At 42.5% G+C, this 23,283-nt stretch overlaps 2 protein-coding genes and 2 long non-coding RNA genes across 5 annotated transcripts; 2 read left to right on the top strand and 2 right to left on the bottom strand.

Annotated features, from left to right (window-relative positions):
• Positions 1 to 435: 435 nt before the first annotated feature.
• Positions 436 to 2,733, top strand: LOC127320910 (actin-depolymerizing factor 7). The gene is made up of 3 exons (XM_051349987.2): positions 436 to 593; positions 1,884 to 2,149; positions 2,240 to 2,733. Exons 1-3 carry the CDS (start codon positions 591 to 593, stop codon positions 2,388 to 2,390), a joined length of 420 nt encoding a protein of 139 aa, XP_051205947.1. The 5' UTR covers positions 436 to 590; the 3' UTR covers positions 2,391 to 2,733.
• A 498-nt stretch (positions 2,734 to 3,231) lies between these two features.
• LOC127320895 (uncharacterized) lies at positions 3,232 to 5,024 on the bottom strand. The gene is made up of 3 exons (XR_007863651.2): positions 4,367 to 5,024; positions 4,061 to 4,122; positions 3,232 to 3,912 (listed from the first exon to the last, which is right to left on the bottom strand). It is a non-coding gene; the product is annotated as an uncharacterized lncRNA (long non-coding RNA).
• Positions 5,025 to 14,740: 9,716 nt separating this feature from the next.
• LOC127320873 (uncharacterized) lies at positions 14,741 to 15,695 on the top strand. Its single transcript, XR_007863601.2, has 2 exons — positions 14,741 to 14,784; positions 15,374 to 15,695. It is a non-coding gene; the product is annotated as an uncharacterized lncRNA (long non-coding RNA).
• A 2,471-nt stretch (positions 15,696 to 18,166) lies between these two features.
• Positions 18,167 to 20,848, bottom strand: LOC127320902 (uncharacterized). 2 transcript variants are annotated; one of them, XM_051349981.2, is made up of 4 exons: positions 20,376 to 20,848; positions 19,718 to 20,066; positions 18,671 to 18,939; positions 18,167 to 18,582 (listed from the first exon to the last, which is right to left on the bottom strand). In XM_051349981.2, the coding sequence occupies exons 2-4, from the start codon at positions 20,018 to 20,020 to the stop codon at positions 18,414 to 18,416; spliced, it is 741 nt and encodes a 246-aa protein (XP_051205941.1). In that variant the 5' UTR covers positions 20,021 to 20,066; positions 20,376 to 20,848; the 3' UTR covers positions 18,167 to 18,413. The 2 variants fall into 2 exon arrangements, with proteins under 2 accessions (XP_051205941.1, XP_051205940.1); XM_051349980.2 differs by lacking the exon at positions 20,376 to 20,848 and adding an exon at positions 20,210 to 20,271.
• Positions 20,849 to 23,283: the final 2,435 nt, after the last annotated feature.

A 23,283-nucleotide genomic window follows, 5' to 3' on the forward strand; every position in this document is an offset into this window, starting at 1 on the left:
GGTCGGGCCGTCGGGCAGCAAGTAGTCTAGGTTTCTACAACTACTGTGTATAGTTTCTATGTAGTAGTTTCTATACATTTTAAATATGTTGCAAATCCAAAAATAGATCGTCCAAGTACACACAGACGCAAACGGATGCACGAACAGAATATATTTAAGGAGCAATCTGTCGTCCCCTTCGAGTTCGAGATGTCCTAACGGTTCAGGGAGCACACGGACACTACGGGTGGCTGGTGTGGGCGCTGCACGAGGACCAAGCGCAACAGACGAAAAATTTCTCTTTTTTCCATAAAAATATAAAAGAATATCTCTGGCGCATGGGGCCCGCGGTCGGTGCCCGTCACCGAAAAGTAGAAATGGCGCGAGGAGGAAAAAGAAAATATGCCGCGAACCGCGCGTCCATTCCACGCGACTCCCACACACAAATACCACACCGCCCTCCTCCCACCACCCACGCCCATCATCCCCCGAGCCAGCCCCACACACCTCTCCAAGCAGCAGCCGCACCAGAGAGAGAGAGAGAAGCGAGGGAGATATCCAAGTCTCTGCATCCGTCTCTTCCCCGCGTGGTCGTCCCCGAGGCGGCCGAAATGGTATGCAATTCTATCTGTTAAAAAATATCTAGATGTCTTTTTTGGCGAAAATCTGTTCTTAATCAGTTCTTCATTCTTGCGGTTGTATACAGTACACATCTATGTATTCACTGTAAGCGCTAGGTTTATTTCTATTTCTAAAGAGTGGTGCCTCCTTTTCAGTTTTCTTGCTGAAACTCGAGTTGCTTTTGTATGCTTTGTCGTCCTCACTCCTCACGGTTCCAATTATCTTCCTCCAGTAGTATTTGTGGTAGTATTAGTAGTTATATTGGCGATTTTCGATCGATCCCTGACATGTAAGATCTCTTCTGAATGCGCGCGATTTAGCATCAACTTCGGGTCCTCGGTTCCTGGCGATTGACAAGATGCCTTCAGTTTGGCGTCGGATTCGTCCGGTACAGCCAGAGAGTTTCAGGCTCTTCTTGTTTTTTTTTTAGATTCAGTTTTAAGTATTTGCTCTGCTCTGAATCTACTGACGGGCCTAAAAGTTTACATGGATTGAGATATATACCCTCATTTCAGTCCCTCTATTTGTAATGGTGGCGCTTTAATTTGTATAGATGAGTAGTCGTTGACCCATGTTGTCTCAGGATTAGGAAACCTCAAGTATGGGCGATGCCAACCCTGCAAAGTTTATTGCACTAGTCATGTAGTTTATTGGTTCCATCTGTAGTGTGTTCTGTCAAAGTCCAGTGATGAGATCTTTCATGGATTTGTGATGTGCGAATAGCCTCTTGACAACTCGAGAAAAGACATTATTACTCTTCCTGCTTTCTTAAAATGAGTGCCGGTGCTTAACAGCTTGCCACCGATGGTGCATTACATGGAAGAGAGTCGGAGGAAGACGCACGAGACATCTCATACCACTGTTTTTATATGACATCCAGCATGGTCCTTGGTCATGGTGTTACATTTTCTGTCTGCAAGCATTCAGAATCTTTGTTGGATGTGTACCTGTGAATTGCCTTATTAGCTTGTGTGTCGACGTTCAGCCAGCTGAGGTTCGGGTCCACTGAATAGGTCCATTTCATGGAATTCCGTTCGTTTGACAGCCACTATCCTGACAGGCATCTGCAATGAATTGGTTTGGTTCAGATGATAGTTACAGGGCAACTATCTACATCTAATCTTACTCTTAGAAAGGTGCAGCTAATTGCAGTTGCCATGATGCAGCAGCATCTCCTGGTCAATTGTGCTCACCAACATTTCTTTCGGAAGTACTCTTTTACAGGTGCACAAAGTGTCTATTTCCTTAACCTGATGACTAACTGTACTGCCCTTCTACTCCAGGCGAACGCGGCATCAGGCATGGCTGTGGACGACGAATGCAAGCTCAGGTTCCTGGAGCTGAAGGCGAAGAGAACCCACCGCTTCATCATCTACAAGATAGATGATAAGAAGAAGATGGTTGTTGTGGAGAAGGTCGGGGAGCCCATCCTGAACTACGATGATTTCGCCGCTAGCCTCCCTGCCAATGAATGCAGATATGCCATATTCGACTATGACTTTGTTACCGAGGAGAACTGCCAGAAGAGCAAGATATTCTTCGTTGCATGGTTAGTACTTTCTTCATCTTTTCTTCAGTTCACCGATCTCCACTATGATGCAATATTATAGTATCTGATTCGCTTTGACTGTTGATGCAGGTCTCCTGATACAGCACGCGTGAGGAGCAAGATGATCTACGCGAGCTCCAAGGAGAGGTTCAAGAGGGAGCTTGATGGCATCCAGGTGGAACTGCAGGCCACAGATGCTGACGAGGTCGGCTTCGATGTTATCCAAGGCCGTGCAAACTGAGCGGCATGCTTGTGCTGCTGCTACTACCAATATGATGAGCCTCCGATGAGGATCTAGCGCTCTCATTGACGATGGTCGTGAGTTGTTATTGTTACCATGAGGCAATCCTGATCGAGTTGCCATTTGTACCACCTAAGGAAGATCCAAGCCATATCTAGGGCAACATCAAATCTATGGTTTTTGCGTGCCTGTTTCGTGGATCTTGGAATCCTGTATTAGCTGATAACTTCAGTTGTTTTTCAACTATAGGATCCTATTATGAATGCGGCATACTACCATCAGTAAGCCTTGCCCTCCGCTTGAAGTATCTCCACTGAATTTGAATGAGATAGGTTTCAAACTATTAAGATCCATAGGATTCGTTTGATTTATTTATTTATTTGCGTTCACCGAGGCTGGTAGAAATGAACATTAAAAAGTGCTTTAACTGCCTAAGTTAAAGGAATAAAAAAAAATTAGGAATAAGTATCATTTTGGTGATTTGGAACATTTTCATGTGCATAACCATCAGAATACAATGATTTAACTGGGCATCCGTCTGGATAAGGTGAAGCATGTAGAATAATGTTCTGATTAACGCTGATTTAGCACACTGCCTTTCAGTGGATCAATCTAACAACTAATAGCAGAAAATTCATCGAAAAGTGACTTTGGCACATGAGCACCAATCCTCCCGATTTTTAGAAAACATATTTCTGTGATTCCAAAAAATTTGAGCTTAAATCTGCACATACATAGAAATATTCTGAATCTCTACTATTAAGAGCAAACTGGTGAATGCCTGGTGTCACATTTTCAGGATGGACAATAATACCCCCCACGTCACAAAGAAAAAAGCAACTAACAAAAGAACCCATCCACGCTTGCTAATCTCTACTATTAGGCGTGGATAACAAACAACTCCACACCATTAGGCGTAGCTGTTCAAAATTTCAAATGGCACAACAAACACCTACTATTTCTCAACTAACACGTCTTTATCCTAAGAGGAGAAATACCAGCCCGTGGATAACAAACAACTCCACACCATTAGGCGTAGTTTTTCAAAATTTCAAATGGCACAACAAACACCTACTATTTCTCAACTAACACGCCATCCAAATTTGAAATGGCACTGTCGTCTTCATCACGCTGACCACAACCAGGGTCGCTGCTGACCGTCGTCTTCATCGCGCTGACCAAAGTCGCTGTCAGCCAGGGTCGCTGCTGACCGTCGTCTTCATCGCGCTGACCAAAGTCGCTGTCAGCCGTCTTCTTCATCTCGCTGACCAAAACCAGGGTCGCTGCTGACCGTCGTCTTCATCGCGCTGACCAAAGTCGCTGTCAGCCGTCTTCTTCATCTCGCTGACCAAAGTCACCATCGAGTAAAAAGACCTTCGTCGCCAAGCCTGCCGTCTTCACTAGCCAGGTTCCTCTTAAAAGAACTTTCACGGATCCTCTTTGGGTAGAATCGATCATGATGAGCAGCACGTTGAGGGAGAAAATAGAACTGCAGAAGTAGCCCTGTTAGCAGTTACACGTCCTGCATCTCAGAAGGAATAGCATATTCAGATTGCAAGATATATACGATCAAGTAGTTGTACTGAAAATGTAGTGCCTATTATACCACTGAAATAAACACGAATCTGGCACAAAATAGAACCTTATTGAGGAAGATAGATAAAACTAACCTGGGTGCATAAGTAGGCTATTGTGGAAGTAATACCAATAGAACAGTGGAAGAAGTCATTTCCTGCAGTATAGATGCAAAATGGGTTAAAATATTGCTTTATGTGATCATATTTCTCAAATTAACTATAGAACAGGATGTCATAATATCTTTTAAACTATAGAACAGACATTAAGGACGCCTACCAGGAGCATTGCCTATTACATTCAGTGACTTGTTTTTCTTTTCTTATTTGCAGGTCATAAAATGTCACACTTTCCAAATCAACTAATTGATAAAGCAAAAAATGGTATGTATATCAGTGCACCTTGTTAAATGGTGTTGAACATTGTCAATGATAAGCTGGTGTGCCCATGTCGACAGTGGTTGCTGAGAATGTCCCCATCCTCCTGCAAGACGAGCGGGAGCAGCTCTTTTGAAGGAACGCCGACGCCCGCCATTGCCTAGCGGGAGGTGAGGATGAGCGAAGCCAGGGAAGCGGGTGGGTCCAGGCGCACGGCAGGAGCCCGAGCGCAGCTTCCGCGGACGCGGCGGAGTAGGGGTCGCCTGCGGCCAATGGCGATGTGGCTTGGTGCCGGAGGCGGGACGGCCTGGAGCCGGAGGCGGGACGGCCTGCAGCCGGAGCCTTGCGCCCGATGGTAGGTTGGCTCAGCGCCGGAGGGAGGGGCGGCCGTGAGATCTGGCCGATGGAGGGGTGGCCCGACGCCGGTGGGAGGGGCGGCCGGCAGCCGGAACCATGCGCCGGTGGGCGGGTGGCCGTTATAGCGCTGGAGGGAGGCGGGTTGGCTCGGCGCCGGAGGGTGGGCAGCTGTGAGAGCGCCGGCCGAGGACGGGAGGTGTGGGAGTCTGGGAGAGGAGGCAGCGAGGCATGGCCATGGCGGCTGAGTGAGGAGGCGGCGCTGGTAGGAGAACGAATTGGGAAAGGGATAGGGTGAGGAGACGTGAGGAAGAAAGCAGTGACATCAGACATGTCCGTCTCGTCTTTAATTTCTTTTTTCTTGCCGTTTTGCCCTGTTGACTGAGATGAGTATGCAGCCTCTGCCTCTCTAACAAGTGATCATGTTTACAAATTCTCTCAACTTAATTATGTTTTGACTGTTTTCAGATCGCAAATATTCATCTCTTACAATGTGTATTAACTATTGTAGATCATGGGCGAAACTGAGACAGATACTACAGATGCTTTGAAAGAACCTATCGATATAGGTTCAAATACAATGTTGGTGGAAGAGACAAGTTTTACTGAATCAACCAAGGTTATTTTGATTATATTTTTCTAAACCCATGTTCCTAGATAAAAAGATATTTATAATTAATTTCTTTTTTGCAGGTCATGGACAATATAAAAATGGATGTCAATGTTTTAAAAGAAGCCATCACCGAAGGCCTCGAGGCTACCTTTACGGAAGGGAGCCTAGACTCACCGACTCTTACAAATCCAAAGGAGTCATGTCATAATAAACCAAAAAAAGAAAACATAAACGTTACCCCAAAAGGTACTTAGTTCCGCCTTTTCCTTTTTGCTATATTACTTTTTATGTAATTAATGTGGCACACTTATATCTTGCCAGACTATGTCTGCACCGCGAAAGATTTTGCCGTCATTGAATCAATAATGTTTGCACCTAAAAATACCAACTTTGTGAAGATCGGTGATGCATCGCTATCTAATGACCATTTAAAGTGTCTTACATGTGATGACTGTAACATCCCAACCTTGTGTTTATAAATAAATGAGTGATCATGTGCATCTCATGCATATAGTTTGCATTGGAGTAAAATTTGCATCAAAGTTGAATTGTTTTCAATTATGCAAACCCTTCTCTTTTCTTTCCCATTCAAAATCTCTCAAGATTTAATAAATTAGACAACATGGCATTGTTGTAATTCAATAAGGCCATGTGTGTTTAATACATTCTATGAAAATTTGAGTTTTCAAACAAGATTCAAAACAGTTTGAAATTTGGTTTTGAAATGAGAAATAAAAACCAGAAAATAGAAAAAGAGAGAGAGCTCTCACTTCTCTCTTCCCTGGGCGCAGCCCACTTCCCTCTCCCTCTCTTTCTTCCTGGCCGTGGCCCAAGTGGCCCAGCAGCCAACCCAACCCAGCCCAACATTCTTCGCAGGGGGTTTTTCGCAAAAAGATCTTCTTCCCCGCGAAACCAAGCAGGAGCTGGCGCACGCCCGGCCGCTCGATGGCGCCGGCGGCCCAGATGCACCCCGCCGCCCGCCGGCGGCTATAAATAGAACCGCCGCCGTCGCCCGGAAACCCTAGCCCCCACTCTTCCCCTTCCCCGTGCTCCCCCGCGCCCCCAGAGCAAACCCTAACCCTAGCATCTGCGGCCGGCCTCCGCTCAAATTCATCGTCGGCGAAGCTCCTCCGGCGTCGTCGACCTCACCTTCGTGCTCAGGGTGAGCACCCGAACCTCCCCATGCCCTCGGTTCCCTCCCTAACCCTCTCTAGCACCGCCGCCACGGGCCTCTTGCCACGGCCTCACTTCTGCTTCCTCGCCGCCGGCCACGCTCTGGTGGCCAATAGCGGGCGGCGCCGCCACCAAACGGCTCCCCGCGTCGAGCCGCATCTATTGCCCCCGTGCACGCGTGCGATTACGGCGTGAATCACCGGATTGCAACGCCATCTGCGAGCTCAAGGTCGCGCTGACGTTAGCATGACGTCAGCGTGACGCAGTAAAGTGTTTTCTTTATTTTCAGTAATTATTTTCTGTATTTCTTTAAATAGGAAATAATATGACATGTGGGTCCCTTTGTCAGAATTTTAATAATTTCATAAATGTTTAGAAAAGAATAAAATTATGACATGTGGGTCCAACTTTATTATTATTTATATAATTTTCTGAAATTGATTTAAAATGAATTAAATTTTGGAAATTCATAAGTAATTCATTTTAAATCAGAAAAATATAAAATTATATATCAAAATGTTCATAAAAATAAATCCTATTTAGTTATCCATGTTTCATACATGCTTGAACCAATTAAACATCAAGCCTTAGTAGAAACCCTAAATCGACCCCTCTCATATGTCGGGATCGATGCCGAACCCTCCTTAATTTCCGTCGATGCACCTAGGGTTACCTAAACCCCTTAATATGACATGTCATCATATTGTATGTGCATTGCATTGTACCTTGTCTTGATCGTGCTCTTCCTTTCCGGTATTTGGTTCTTCTCGATAGGGACCGAATGCGAGCCTGAGATCAACGCCCCCGAAGAGCAGCACCAGAACAACGAGGGACAAGGCAAGCCCTAACCTGGTTCATATATGGTTTCGAAATGATTTTAATTCTGGTTCTTACATATTGCATTCGCTTCAAATATGTTTTATCGGCAGTGGTAGATATCCTATGTGTGCATATTCCATCCTTGTAGCCAGAGTTACTGATCCACCGCTCCCAGCAAAACTAGGTCTGAGCTTGTTCGCATCGCTAGAGCCGTATATGTGTTATGCTTAGCCATGCTTAGCTGTTGAAGTCTGATCCATCCGGTTGATGAATTAGAGCTACGAATGAACCTAGTTTGACAGGATGACGTGGTAAGGTCAGTGATGATGTTAATAAACATGCTAAAGGCTTGGATGGGCCGCCACATGGGGATATGGTGATTTGACTCGTTCTCGCCTTCGGAACCAAGACTGAACGTACAACCACACGGGGCCCATGGGAACCCCTTGGCCCTAACTTACCTAGCTTACCCATGAGTCAATTAGTTTGCGAGTTCCATTTGCCATACGCATGGGGGAAAGGTGGGAAAGGTTTTCAAAGTGCATCATACAGGGCGTGGCTAGGGTGAAGGATGCTGGAGGCATTGAACTGGATCCCCTGCACACAATGACCGGGACCACCTCGGAGAATGGCTACCTACGATGACGGAGCTCCCCAGTTAGTTTGACTCATGGAATAGGCGAAGTAAGGGAAAGGTTTTGGTCGACCACCCTCTGCCAGCACACCAAGGAAGTGTGTTAATCTATAGTGGCATTAAGAGTCGGTCGGCGCGTGTGGGTAAAGTTGTACACCCCTGCAGGGTAAATCTTTTCGAAAAGCCGTGTCCACGGTTACGGATGACTTGGTGATGGATTCTGTGATCATAGACAACTTGAACCTAATCGTAAAACTTGATGTCAATGTGTGATAAGGATCCCTTCTCAGGGTGTCGAGGGGGTGATCCTAGGTGATAGGTTCAGGTAATGATGAAGATTTGGTGGATTCAACATGATGATCTTAGAGCTAGAGTTGATATCGCTCTCTTATCCCTTTTGAAAATGGTCTGAATAGACGAGTTTCTGCTCCCTCCTGTTTACAAAGGAAAACTGGCTTTCCGCAAAATAAGCTCCACATAAAGCCTCGCATACCCGCTTTGCTAACAGGTTGTACTAAGTCTTGCTGAGTCCCTGTACTCGGCCTTGCATGCTTTGTTTTAGATGAAGTCCTTCCAACTGATGGTGGCTTCTACCTTAACGTCGATGAGTAGTTCGGAGTTCCTCAGGCGGCAGCCTGAGACTTATGGGCTGGGACGTCGCCTTATGTTATGGCCTCTTAGGCCCTTTGCAGTCTTGTTATATAGATAACATAATTTGCTTTCCGTTGCTTGTTGAATTGTGGTCAGTGACCTCTGCGTGTAATAAATTTGGATCTTAACTCTGCTAAGAGTTGTAATATATTTGCTTTCAGTCGTAGAGTCACTGTTGTGTTACCGATTCTCACCCTGTAGGCCCTAGAGATCTAGGTTAGGCTTATGCTAGATGTGATATCTGTGTTTGTCTAGCCCCGACCTCGGGGGTCGCCACAATGACGGATTTCTGCCCGATGATGTAAGTCAACAAGAAATCGCTATTTACATAATTTGTGTCTATTTTAATTTAATTGTATTTTATGTGTTCAATTGTAGGTGATAAATGCCTACATATATTGCATGCGTGCATGTGATCATCTACTTAACAGAGCTGACAATAAGGTATATATGGATAAAACATACATCTCCAATATGCTGAAGAAAGACATAAAAATATATCGCCATATCATAGAGCAGGCATATATTTATCTAAAGCATGACATGGTCAGAACTAAATCCCTACCTATGCATCTCATTTATTATATTTTTAACATGTGTATACCTACTTATGTAATATTTTATTTTAGATCTTCCTACCGATAAATATCAGTAAGACCCATTGGTATTTAGCGGTCATCAATGCGAAGAAACCCTTGATACAAGTATTAGACTCACTTGGTCCTGGAATGGGTAGAACTGACCTCACGTTTATGGTAAGTTATTTGATTATGATCTCCTCTTGACATTTTTCATTTTCCTCGGTGTCTAATATCTTTTTTCCTCATATAACAGCTCCGAGGACTTGAGAAGCACTTAAAGACTGTATCCCAAATAAGGGGATTTGACAAAAGTGAAAAGTGGCACGATCTCGATGTCACGACATGGCCAATAGTAGAGCATATCGAAAAACCACTGCAGACTGATGGGTATGTTGAATCTGTTCAACTTTCGAATGTGAAAATTACGGTCTAGATAGAATTCTACTATAACATTTGCTAATTTTATAGCGCATCGGGCGGGTTGTTCATGTTAAACTTTATGGAATATTGGACAGGCGATATGCTTTCTGACTGCATCACTCAGGTATTATTTTTATTTAGAGACCGTTAGTAGTATCTTGCATTTTAAATTATTAATTTACAATATCAATGTTTCTTACTACTTTGTAGGAGGATATGAAAGCATTCCGAAGAAAATTAATTGCCATGTTGCATGATTCGGAACTAAACAAAATAAGAGGCAGTCCGATATAACTACTATACTATTTGGGAACAAACATCTTTTTTCTCAGAATTTTGAAGTTTGTTGAGAATTACCATGGAGCTGACACGTCTACATTAGATTTCCTCTAAGTTTCTACGTGTGCACTTGGGGTGCTCTGAGAGAATTTTCATAGACGTTTCAAGTCCGTGCGACGGTGCAAGTTCATATTCATTTGGTCTTTTCCTACGTACATGTAGCAGCATAGGAGGGCCCGAAATCTTGGATTTTGCGCGTGGCCGTGCAGTCAAAGCGGTGGTCATGGTTCCACCATCACTCCATCTGGTTCATTCTATTTGCCCTCATCTCTCCCATTTGATCTCTTCCAACGCCGCGCCGACGCCATCTTCCATCAAGCGTCTGGCGGCGGCTTGGTCCGCGGGCGGTTGTGTCGGTCCCTGTGGATTTTCATGGAGACGAAGGGAAGGTGGAGGGGAAAAGCGAGCAGAGCGGCCGCCGCGCAAGGGAGCTGTCCCTACTCGCCGGGATTTCTTTTTCTGGCCATGTTCGAATTGCTGGTTCTACTAGATCTGTGGGATTTCCTCTCAGCATTGATTTGTTGTTGTGATTTGGATTTAATTCTTTCGGTTAACTGAGTTTTTGTGGTTCGATTTTTGGCCTGCAGGCCTTGCCCATGCCATGACGCCCACGCCCATCAGCCCTACCTCTCGCCCTTCACAGCCGGTGGAGACGAGATGCTATCGATGAAGTCTGCGGGCTTGGCGCAGCTGCGCCATGAGGCCTCGCTCTGCTCGCCCTAAGTGCTGGCTCGCCCCTGCATCGGCGAGTACCATCTTTAGCCTCTTCGGCTCTTCCTCGAGTTCTTGCCGGGCGGCTCGCTCGCTGACGAGATGGAGAGGAACGGGCCAGCCTCAAGGGCAAGGCGCCGTCCGGGCGTTCTCGAGGCGAGACGAGATCTGTTGCTAGACTTGGTCGTCTGGATGCCCGGGAACGAGTTCGTCAAGTGCCTTGTGCTGGTCGCTGGAGGAGACCTTCCTGCTTCAGCTCTTCTGCGGCGCGCTAGACGACGCCAACGGGTTCAGCGACGAGCAGGGGTATTCGCGCCACGACCCTGTCTTCGACAATCCCAACGCCATGGCCATCCTTGCTGTGCGGTTCTTCCACCCGGTCATGCCCATCAACACACTGATGGATCGCTGGAATTTGTCTAGGCAAGTACTTCAGGGCCGCTCGCGCGGCGTCCGCTGATTCAGGTTTGGTTCGCTTAATTTGTTTGGTGTTTGTTCGTGAAGCAAACGAAGTCTTCTGCTTTGTTCCTGCCTGACAGTTTGTTGCAGGGCTTCATGTACTGATGGCCTCCCCGGTGTTGTTGTCTTCTTGGTCTCGATGATGCCCCTCCACCCGTTCTTCTTGCCCCTGTTCCTGAGCTGGTTAGTGCAGTTGAGCCTGCGAGGGAGAAGGTAGGGATTGATATGGCTGCTAGCAAGTAATTAATTTCCTAATCATGTTCATTTGTTCACATGTGATAGGATAATTAGTTTGACTAGATAGAACCCCGCACCTTTGCTGAGGCATTGTTCGAATTCATTGTACATAATGGTTTGATGTAAAGTCAAAACCTTAATATGACCCTGATAAAGCATGAGCTAAAGAAATAACCTGTCTTGTGGAGTAAGTGTTGCTGCAGTGGCATAAGTGCATATAAAAACACTACGCATGACTAAGAGAAAGAAAAGGAAATTGTTGGATTATATTCAAACCTGCAAATACAAATGTTACTCTAGCTTGCAATTTCTACTAAAAGAGAAGCATAAATACTTGGCAAAAGGAGGAAAAAAAGTTGTCTGAACTGTAAGGTGTTCTGTTTTGTTGTACAAACCATTAAGTGAAACAATGAATTGGTAATTACCCATTATTATTTCATGCCACTGCATATGAAGTATACATGTTAGTAACATTTTTTGCTGCTTACTAAAATATTCTTTCTGCCAACACCTCTAATTTGTTTGAGCTTCAGCACCGAGTTATTTCAAATTCTAATGACTTGCAGGAAGAAGTCATTAGTCATAGTCATTAGTACTTTACATCTCAATCGGCTCTACACTAAATAACTTTAAGTCATCATAAACACCTTTAAGAAATCACATGCTTCCACCGAGTTAACTGCACACATTAAATAACTTACTATGGAGATGAATAAATATGACCAATTTACTACGAAATAGCATTCTGTAATTATATAGATAGCAGGCTGGGAACTTATTTCTGTAGCTAAAAATCACCATGGTTTTATTACCTGCATGTTTTTATTTTGCATGGTATCTACAGATTATGGTTCATGTTTGCCAGCCACATATATACTCCAACCCTCATCTGGCAACAATTATTGGTCTCTTCATCTTATCTGAAAAGGTAGAATCAAAACAAATTAGTTCTTCTAGCCCACATCACAAACACAAAGCAGAACCTGCTCTTTCCATCTGAAGTGAGGCGAAAATGCTCTTTCCAAAGAACCTGCCATTTGGAGTTCCGGGCCATCTTATGAAGGCCCCTGTCTACACCTGCATGCACTACAATCTGAAGCGAGGCGATCCTGCTCTTTCCAAGGACTGTTGCTTCTCTCTCAGGAAAAAAACAAAGGGTAATTAGAGGCATCAGTCGACAGTCTCTGTAGATGCTGAAATTAAGCATCCGGGTGTGATCTAATAGGTTCTAAAAAAGTTCAATCACCTTTCCACAAGATCCCATGAGAATCCCCACACATCACTACTTAGATCACAATACCACTTGGCTTGAGCTTCTTCTCCAAATAGAATTTGCAGGTCAAGTTTCCTATGCCGCAAATCCCAATCTTCAGATAAATTTTCCCCTGCAGTACAAAAGTCAAGTTTCCTATGCCTCAAATCCCAATCTTCAGATAAATTTTCCCCTGCAGTAGAAAAAATAAAATGGAACTTCAGAGACAGAGAGAGAGAGGACCCGACCTATATGCATAGTGGATGCAGTGGAGATATGAGCCAAGTAGAAAGGTGAGGAGGTGAAAAAAGGGCATTCTCGCTCTTGAGGTTAACATGAACCACATACATGGATCGTAGAAAAAGCAAGTAAATTGCTCTGGTTTTCATATGGGGAAAAATGGAAAATTAACTAGAGTAGTAGAAACTTTTGGTGGAGGTTTATGATTTGTTAATGTTGCTAATGTTTAAAAGTAGCTTTATCTAATTTCCCCTTCAAAGATGTAGAAATGAATAAGAGCTGATCCTTTTTAGAGTCATTCCAGTTTCCGATTGCTGAATCTGGAAGCTCTTCAAAAGAGTAGAGGTTTCCAGGTATAAAATAATCCACCACCATGGCCAATGGTGGTCCTCTCTAGCTCTTTGCAAATTGCATCTTGTACTTTTTTTTGCAAAGGTCCAGTTTGCCTCTTCTATTTCCATGTCTTGACAAGTTTGAAGCTTGCCCAATAAGAACAGCAACATAATAAGTGTTTATAAGGTATTCTCCAGTGGTTGTGCTCTTGCAGATGTTTGTTTTTCAATCAAATTCTTGGAAATTCCCTTGGACTGTTACTTTCTATATACCTACAAGGAAGTACGTATTTGAGTAGCATTTTCAGAAAATAGGATATTGTGAGTAAATACTACATGTCATCTACTTTTTTCACATTTTAGTAGCATATGTCCCTTTGCAAAATGTGTGTGGGCAGGAAAAGTAAGGTAAACAATGGTACATCAAAGACCAAATTGTAATTATAAAGAGCGCTGTGTTGAAAGGAGGAGGAAAATTTCTATGTATTTTAGTTGACAGAATAGCATAGATGAGGTAATGATTAATAAAAATTTATTAATTGAATCATCTCCCTGTCTTTGCTTCGAATGGTTGTGCTCAAATTCAATGTGCTAGGAACATATATGGCTGGGTGTTTTGAGAACGTATATGACTTCTGAGGTAACATAAATTTTTATGTCATAATGCAGTTTCTAGCACGGAAACATCCCACTTTGGTATTATAAGTGTGCATAAGGTTCCAATGCTGTGCATAGATAAACACAAATTTTGAAGTATGTGATATAGATTTTTCTCTTTCAACCACAACAAGGTACAGATGAGGCAACTAAATGGGTTAAATGGATGTGGTTCTGGACAATACATATCCTCATCTCTCTCTCCTCTTCTTTTACTTGCATTTATGTTAGCTTTCGTCTGATTTTTCATCAAGTACTTATCCTCGAGTTTATTCAGTATCTCTAAGCTATTGGAGATGGTAATTTTGTTGATTGAGAGATGTCTCCTCGACCTTGGTGATATCATTATCTTCAAATCAATTTTCTACACATGTAGCTGTTGGAACTCATTTGGCAATATATTAAGGATGAAATGAGACCAAGGAGATTCATTTTTGTGTTGGGTATCACTGCGCTTCTTGTTTTCTATATGTAAATCAAAAAGATATTTTCTGCCCTTGACTGGTAAAGCTCTTGACCGGTAGTTAAGTGGTTCATGCTCTTGGTCGGTACAGTTGAGTGGTTCATATGAAATGTATAACCGAATGATATTTAGTCAGTGACTTTTGTATAAAAATAATAATAATAAACATAAAGCACTGAATCCTAGGTTCTCTGTTTTCTAGCATGTCAACTCTTTCATCTCAACAATTAATGTGAACTTAACTTACGGGAAAGTTGCAGACTGCGGGACCATTGGATTGTTTGTCATTTCTCCTTTTCTTTTTCTCACATGGTTCTCCATTAATCTCACAGAACTTGATTCAAAGGTTTTGGTTGATATTGGTTCCACAACTTGATTCAAAGGCCGTAAAACATCTCGGAAAGCTGCGGATGATGTTGATTCTGAAATTGCTAAGCTCACAAAACAATCCATGGACATCGGCACATACAGTACATGCTACATATAATTTTACCTTCTTGTGCATAGGTAATTCTGCATATCTGGTAGTCTATGGACGTAATAGTCTTTAGGTTCTTAAACTGCTATACATGTCAAATTTAAGAAGAAATTACCCACGGTAAATGCCAATATATTTCTAGATAAGTATACATATTATGTGTTTTCTTATGTTTATATGTTCTGCAACAATTTGGTACCTCAAATGTAAGTCATGTTTATATTCTACATTTTGCATCATAATTATGATATATGTAAGTGCTTTCTTTCTGCTCTCAATATCATGATTAAGTAACTATCACTGCAGAGATGTAGACATAAGAATATCATTTTGGTCATACACAAAAAATGTTTTCCACTTTAGTAAAAATGATTTATTAACAGTGACTCGCTACATATCTCCTCTGTGTTCTGATGAACTAAAAACTAATTAATTTCCTTTATATATAACATCACCGAAAAAATCAAGTATAGTAAAAAGAGAAAACATCAATGCAAATACTTGTTTAACTTTCTTGCAGGAACTCAGTGTGAAATTTGAACAAGCTCCTCTACTGACATTCTTTCAGTTGTCCCTGCTTGCCCACCAAATAATATCTAGCTTTGATCGACATTGCAGGGAAACACAATGGAAGACTATATAGGATCAGTCTATACATTTGAAATATGGTAGCGGAGGGCCCAATGATTTCTGCGCTTGATTGTTCTTGTGTTTGTGTGGGAGCTTCTAGCTGGATCGCTACATTATTACAAAAAGTTACTTAACATGGTGGCATTCGCAAGTACTCTTCGATAGTATTCTTGCACCCGAAGTCGGATACCTACTATCCGTACATGTTCATGTACAAAACTATTATCTATTTTGCTTAAACAGTGGATTGGCAGTGGAGAATTAGAACTGTTAAGAGAGGATCCCTGATTACAACTCAGTTGGATGCGAATCTCTCAAATTGTTCATCTTGAGTTAAGTGATCTGCCCGCAACTTAAACTTAGTGCCCCTAATTGAGTATGTACCAAGTCATTTTGATTTGGTCAAGACGGGCGATAGTGATTCAGATTTGGGCAATGCATTACTACAGGTTAAGATGCTACGGCTACGTCTCCACACTCAAATCTTGACTGATTTCAATACTTACCTATATGAGTGCGTGCAATCGCTGATGCATCATATTTTGTTCAATTGATGTTGCATCATATTTTGTTCAATTGATGTTGCATCATATTTTGTTCAATTGATGTTGTAATGGACTTTTGTGTGTACTATGATGGTTGTTCAATCTGTGTTATTCCTATAATCTTGTATTTTCATTTTATTTGCGTTATGATGTTTCTTATAGTTGCAATCAGTTTAGCAGGTGTGGTCTTTCATTTGCCATCTTTGATTTCTACTTTTTCTGTGACTCGAATCTTTTTGATCCATGTGAATGTGCTGTTATATATTTATTGATCACCTCTGCACCCTGAAAACAGAGATTGAACGACTGCTTCTATCCTCTTGTGTTAATTTTATCTGTTCAACTTATTAAGTTCAGGATCAGTCTAAACATCTGTTATAATTTCAATAGCGTGTTCATGTTTTCCCACCAAATTTTCCTTATACTTGCGCGGCGTGCCGCCGCGCCGATTTTTGCTAGTATAATCAATCTAAAGATCAAGAAAATGGATCTGACTCTGATATTATGGAATTGCCAAGTCTAGGTAAAGAACACCAAGGAGATGTAGCCAAAGAAAATATCCAGCTTCCTATTTGCACCTTGTCCACCAAACCACATGAGTTTGTTGACGAGATATGCAAATACATCATGTCCATTGACGATGCAACATGTTTGAAGTAAGCCTCATAAGATATTGATCAAGCGTCGGTACATATTATTATCATACTATTATTCTTATCAATTATTTTGCAGAAAAGAATGGGTGCGAAGCTCCACACCTTATCCACTAGGATTAACTCTAAAGCAAATTCATGACATACTCAGGATGGACCAGCCAATGGACAAGGATTGTTTCAACATGGCTGTGCGCATAGTGACATGCGATGAGATACAATTTTTGATAGAGCCACCCGTGCACAACATGGACTTAAGATTTTGTGTAAGTTATTATAATCGCATATATATTGTCACTGTTATGGTTCTAAACCTTTTTTTCATTTCAGTCGGCGATACTCCATGGTAGAAAACATCCACTTTGGCGTGTTAAGCGAGATATTAAGGAGTTGGCAACATTTTTTCATAGCTGGCCTGGGATAGACCTTAATATATCATCATGCAACATGGCAAGTTAGTCTATTTTCCATTATTAACATGATTTATGAATGCTCACCACTTGCAGATTTTTTGGCCACACGCATTTCTTGGTCACTTCATCTTGTTCACCATCGACAAACATGAGTGTCGTGTATGTATTTTAGACTCATGTTCTGAAACTCTATCAGAAGAGAGGTACCAACTAAAATTACAAAGGTGTTCATTCTATCTAAATGATGCTCTTGAGGTAGGGCAACCTGGCTGGAATTCCGATATTTATTTCTGGCCACGTAAATATCCTCACAATATCCCAATACCAACAAGCCCCGACAGGTGATTTTTCTCAGTTACCTTTACAAGCAGTTTATTTTATCGTCATTCTAATGACCAAGATAATTATATGTTCCATTTATTTGCAGAAAATTGTCTGGATACTTAGTATTTAGTTTTATGCTTTCATGGGATGGTAAAAGATTTGTTCATCCAGTTTGCAGCGGAGTACTCTATATTCACAATCTTATATTTTTTGTGGGAAGAAAACTTCATGTTAACATGATATACCAATTGTGCAGGATGGTTACGGGCTCATACTCAACTATCTGGCTAATGAAGTTGAAGACAACATTCCTAAGATTATGCGAGAATACCTTAGACGCGTCAACGGACCATGGCTTTAATAAATAGTGTATTCAGTCATTTCTCTTCTACAAAATGAATTGTGCGAAGTGGATCTTTAAATAAGTATTATATATTTATTTTATATACTTTAATATTTGCATGCATTATTTACACGTTTATGCATTTGACACTATGTTAAAGGGCTGTGGCGAAGCACGGGCATTCTACTAGTGTACTGTAAATTTTTGGAAGATAATATATTGTATTACAAACTATATAAAAAGGACAAATTTCTGACAAAAATTGTCCCTACACACAGCCATAAATTTGTTTTTTTCTATATTTTTTACTGAAACTTTGCACGAGTATTCATGACATATGTATGTATTTATGGAATAATTTTTATGATTTTTTGAAACATAAAAATACAATTTTTAAAAATTTCAAAAACCAGTGGTGCTCATGTGCTATCAAATCTTCGTCCAAAATTCAGCTACTATTGAGAACTATATTGCCACAAACATTAAGGGCTCATTAGCTCATAGAAGACCGTAAAACTGCAACGTAATAGATTGATGGTACTTTTGTTCCTGTGCAGCTGGACAAATGGTTGCATACAAAAACTAGTCCAAAAGTCATCACGCTTTGCTACAAAATCATGGACGTAGAAGTTCTCTAGCACAACAGGAGGTACATGGTGATAACAACATACGCGATTTATTTATGTACAGCCGCCATGTATTTACATAATGGAGATGTGTCTGCAAAGCCTTGAGTCTCCCGCGGGCGTTTCAGGAAGCCTCGGCGGTAGAGAAATGCATTTTCGCAACCGTCTCAAGCAGGAAGCTACTTCCGCATTTGGCATCTTGGCTGCTGATGCCATAGTCCAAGACCTCAGTCTCATGCTTTCCAGGATCAGCTGGAGCTTCCGTATCAACGGAGGTGCCAAGATCTTCCAGTCTGACAAGCACAAGTAGCAGAAATCAGCGCATTCCGTCAAATAGATTTGCAAGGCAACTTAACAACAGTAGAGTGATAGAATTCTTACCCATCAGGAGTCTGGATTACAGCTGGGTTCTGGTTAGTGTTCTTGGTTTTTTTCTTGGATCTGCCCTTCTGCTTCTGTTTCTGTTTGCTCTTGTCCTTCTTACGGGGATTGGGCCGTCTCTTGTAACTGTTGTTCACAGAATGAGAAACAGATGTGACAGGGGGGTCATACACGTCCTCGGCCCATTTGATGTGGCGATTCTCTCTTGGTGATGGCACCCCATTCTTCTCGCGGCTTCCTTTAATAGCAGGGATGAGCTTCACAGGTGACTGCAGAGACAAGAGAAGGAAGAGATTGTTTAGTTTCCTCATTAAGCAATATTAATAGCCACAAAATTATTTGTTACTTCCCATTTTGATATAAGGTTCCAATTGGTCAATATGGTTTGGATAATAAGCCAGTTGGTTCACGTGAATGCGCAAACAAGATGACTATAGCCAACAACCATAGCCCTGCATGCATGGCTACAGAGTACCGGGACAGAAGGTTGCCCGAGTAGCCTTAACGATACTACAACTGAAGAAACGAGCACAGCAATTTATGCAGGTTAACATTGCATTATTTGTCTTGTAGTGTCATGCTTGCATTTCTTCCTCATAATGCAAAGAACAGCCCAAGCTATTGTATCACATGCAGTTCAGAGCATTATACGCATTACGCAACATGGTACACACAAAATATCAATGTGTGGTTTATTAATAAGCTCAAATTATTGTACTAGCATAGTACTAATAAATTTACAAGACACCCATTAATGGTACTATGAAATTTTGTTGCCCCTATACATTGAGCCTAGACCGTTTAAGCAATGATGAAAAGTAAGAAGACCGAACAGTTGTTTCAGTAGTTCAGTGTATGATAAAAATATCTTCAAACAACCACGTACTAGTCACTAGTTGGAAACTAGAGCTCAAAATCATGGTCAAAATGATAATGTGGTACACACTAGAAGTCCATTTCTAGTATACATAGTAAATACTGAATTATATTGAACTAAAGAGCAATACTTGTCAATCTTTTGGTAACAGCTTAACGCGAGGTACTCACAGGTAACGAAACAGAGCGCTGGTAAGTGTGAGCATCCTTAGCATCATCCGCATCAGAGCACAAGTCCTCCTGTTCGACCTCAGCGGCAGACGACGGAAACGTCGCGCACTTCTGGAGGTCTTTCTTCACCCCCGAGCCGACCAACTTGGAGACACCCACGCACATTCCAGCCTCCGACGAGCCATCCGCATTGGAAGCTCCGTCAAGGGCAGACCGCTCCGTGCCGCCGCGGGCGTCGGTGGAAGAGGTGCCGTCAGACGCCACCACTGGCACGCCCCCAGGATCGCAGGAACGACCATCCATCAAGCAGCTCGCCTCGTTGACCGGGAACAAGAGGCTGCGCGCACTCCTGCATCCGTTGAACAACCACGGAAGCGTCATTAGCTGTCTGCCCGATGCTACGGAACGCAAGCGGCTCTACTGACCGGTGGTACTGAAGGTCAGATTACCCACATCATCAACGTACACGATAGAGAGAAAATAACGATGTACCTATAAACCTCTACACAGATTCCTCGAGCATACGTCCTAACGTCCATGTCAATCAAGCAGGCAGATATAATAAATTTACTTAAATGCAGGCTGATATTACTATGCGAGTGTATGTGCCAGATTTGGCGAGGAAAAAGAGAGGGGGATCGGCGGTGGTATACTGTACCCCAGTCCCAGCGCCGGTGATCCAGCACAGTCCAACAGCAGGCAGCCGATCCAATACCAACACGACCTTGCAAGAACTGAGTCCCAGTGACCAGAACCAGAAAAATCTAGCTACGAGAGGGTGGACAGAAGGACGTGGGCGGGCGGGAAGGGGGAGGGAAGGGAGGAGAAGGAACGGGCGGCCGGCGCGCGCGCGCTAGGATGAGGAGCGGGTATGGGGGTGCCAAGACCAGGGCTTGAGGCGGTGGGAGCAGCAGCGGGCGGAGGGGAAGATGAGGGCGGCGTGGTCACGGAGCAGGGAGGATAGCCCCTGCGCCGTCCTAGGCATCGCCGGGTCCAACGCCGGCGGCGGCGAGGCTCGGCAGATCTGGGTGGTGAGGGAGCAGTGGTGGGTGGGTGCAGGGATTGGGGATTTTTATTTCTTCTCTTCTGTCGACGCGAATGGTGGTGATGGAGACGACGCGGAGTCAGTCAAGTGTTGGAGCAGGGATTTATATACGTGCAGCGGTGTGGATAAGGGGAGGGACACGTGGAGCGGAATGGTTTGTCGGCTTCTGCCGCTCGTGTCCTGGGCTGGGCCGGACGGCGCCAAATAGGACGCTGCCTTCAGAATACCGGCCCAAATAGAGGTGGACCAATAGGCTTAAAGACTTTCGTGTTTCTAACACTGCTCTATTTCTTCCTGTGGACATTAGTCTATTTGTGGAAGAGTTAAGAGTGGGTGTGAAGGATGAAAAGGTGGTTTTATCTGATGAGGAGGATCACGTTTGTGATGTACCTGATGAGGATGAACCATGGACATTAGTCTATTGTAGAAAAAAGAGGAAGAAGAAAGTTAATTTTTAAAAATGGTAGCAGCCCTAATTTGGAACCCTAGAGGTCTTAATAGACCTGATAAGCTTACTAGAGTGCATGATCTCATTAGAGAGATATGCCCTGACATTATTTATTTTTCTGAGTCAAAAAAAGAAGAGTTCACAAACTTACAGTTGCAACAGCTAGATCCTTGGGGGAAATTCTCTTGGAACTGGTTGCTAGCTGTTAAAACTGCTGGTGGTATTCTTGTTGGCATTAGTCTTGACCTTTTTTATATAGTTAAGTGGGACATCTTTACTTATTGTGTTTATGTTCAAATAAAAGCCAAAAAAGATAATGTTGTTTGGAGAGTTATTGTTGTGTATGGCTCTGCCTATGAGGAGCATAAGTTGGATTTCATAAATGAATTGCATAATGTATATGCTTGTTGGAATGGTCCTACTTTAGTAGGTGGTGACTTCAACCTCATTAGAGAAAGATGTGAAAAGAATACAAGTAATATAAATCAACATTCGGCTAATTTGTTCAATGATTGGATTAATAACTTCAGTCTCATGGAGCTCAAAAACCCTAGTAGGCAGTTTTCTTGGGCTAACAACCATGATAATCTGGTCATGGCCTTGCTATATAGGGTTTTTGTTTCTACTTATTGGGACTCTTTGTATCCTGCTAGTAGTTTATCTTCCAAGGCTAGAGTTGGTAGTGATCATACCCCTATTATTGTTGATACTGCTACTTTGAAAATTCCTCATGATAAACAATTTAGATTTGAGAAGTGGTGGTTTAAAATTGAGGGGTTTGAGCAAGTGGTGGCTAAATTTTGGCAAACCCCCTTTCATCTCCAAACTTATGTTGATAGATGACAATTTAAGATGAGGAAAACTAGAAAAGTTTAAAAGGCTGGTCAGCTAATATTGAATCTGCTCAAAGAAAACTTAAGCAACAGCTGGTTGCTGAATATGATTTACTTGACATTGCTTCTGAAACACAATGCTTATCCCATGTTTCTAAGTCTATAATAAGAATATCTCTGTTGAACTTACTAATATTTGGAGAAATGAGGAAATTAAGGCCAGGCAAAGGTTTAGGGAACGTTATATTTTGGAGGGTTCTCTAGCAAACCAGAGGAGAAGGAAGAAGTAGATTGGTCAACTGCACCGTGATTCAGGCATGGTAGAAGATAACAAAGGTATGATTGATATCGCTGTTAATTACTATAAGAACCTTTTCTGCCAAGAGCCTTGCCTTGATATTGTTTTAGAGGATGACTTCTGAATCCTGTGGATATGGTGTCCGAGGATCATAATAACATGCTTGATGCTGCTTTTTCTGAAAAAAGAGGTGAAGGAGGCAATCTTTGGCTCTTATGTTGAGGGTGCTCCTGGCCCTGGTGGTTTTTCTTTTCTTTTTTATCAACACTTTTGGGAGCTCATTAGACCTGATTTTATGGCTATGGTAAAAGATTGGAATGAAGCGAAACTAGATGATTGAATTTCTCTTTGTTAACTTTAATTCACAAAGAGGCTGAAGCTGTAACTATACAAAAATGCAGGCCAATTGCCTTAACTAATTGTAGTTTCAAGATTTTCTCTAAGTGTGCCACCAATAGGCTGGAAGTGGTTAGTGAAAAGCTTATCTCACCTAACCAAACAACTTTTATTAAGGGGGGTTATATACTTGAGAGTGTTGTTTCTGCCCATAAAGTTATTCACAATGCAGTGCATAATGGTCAGTCTGGTTTTATCTTTAAGCTTGACTATGAGAAGGCCTATGATAGGGTTGATAGGGCTTTTCTCTTGAGAGTCATGAGGATGAGGGGTTTTATCCCCAGATGGATGTCTATCATTGAAGGTATTTTGCATAATGGGTATGTGTGTGTTAGGATCAATGACTGTAATAGTCATTTTTTCTGACCAGTAGAAGTGTGAGGCAAGGGGATCCTATCTCCCCTATAATTTTTAATTTTATGGCTGATGTGTTCACCAAAATCTTATCCAAAGCTGTTGTTAATAGACAGTTAGATGGGCTTCTGCAAGAGTTGGGTGGTGGAGGTATCATCAGTATGCAATATGCTGATGATACCTTACTTTTCC

Source organism: Lolium perenne, chromosome 1 (assembly GCF_019359855.2).
Source record: "Lolium perenne isolate Kyuss_39 chromosome 1, Kyuss_2.0, whole genome shotgun sequence".
NCBI classification, from domain to species: Eukaryota; Viridiplantae; Streptophyta; class Magnoliopsida; order Poales; family Poaceae; genus Lolium; species Lolium perenne.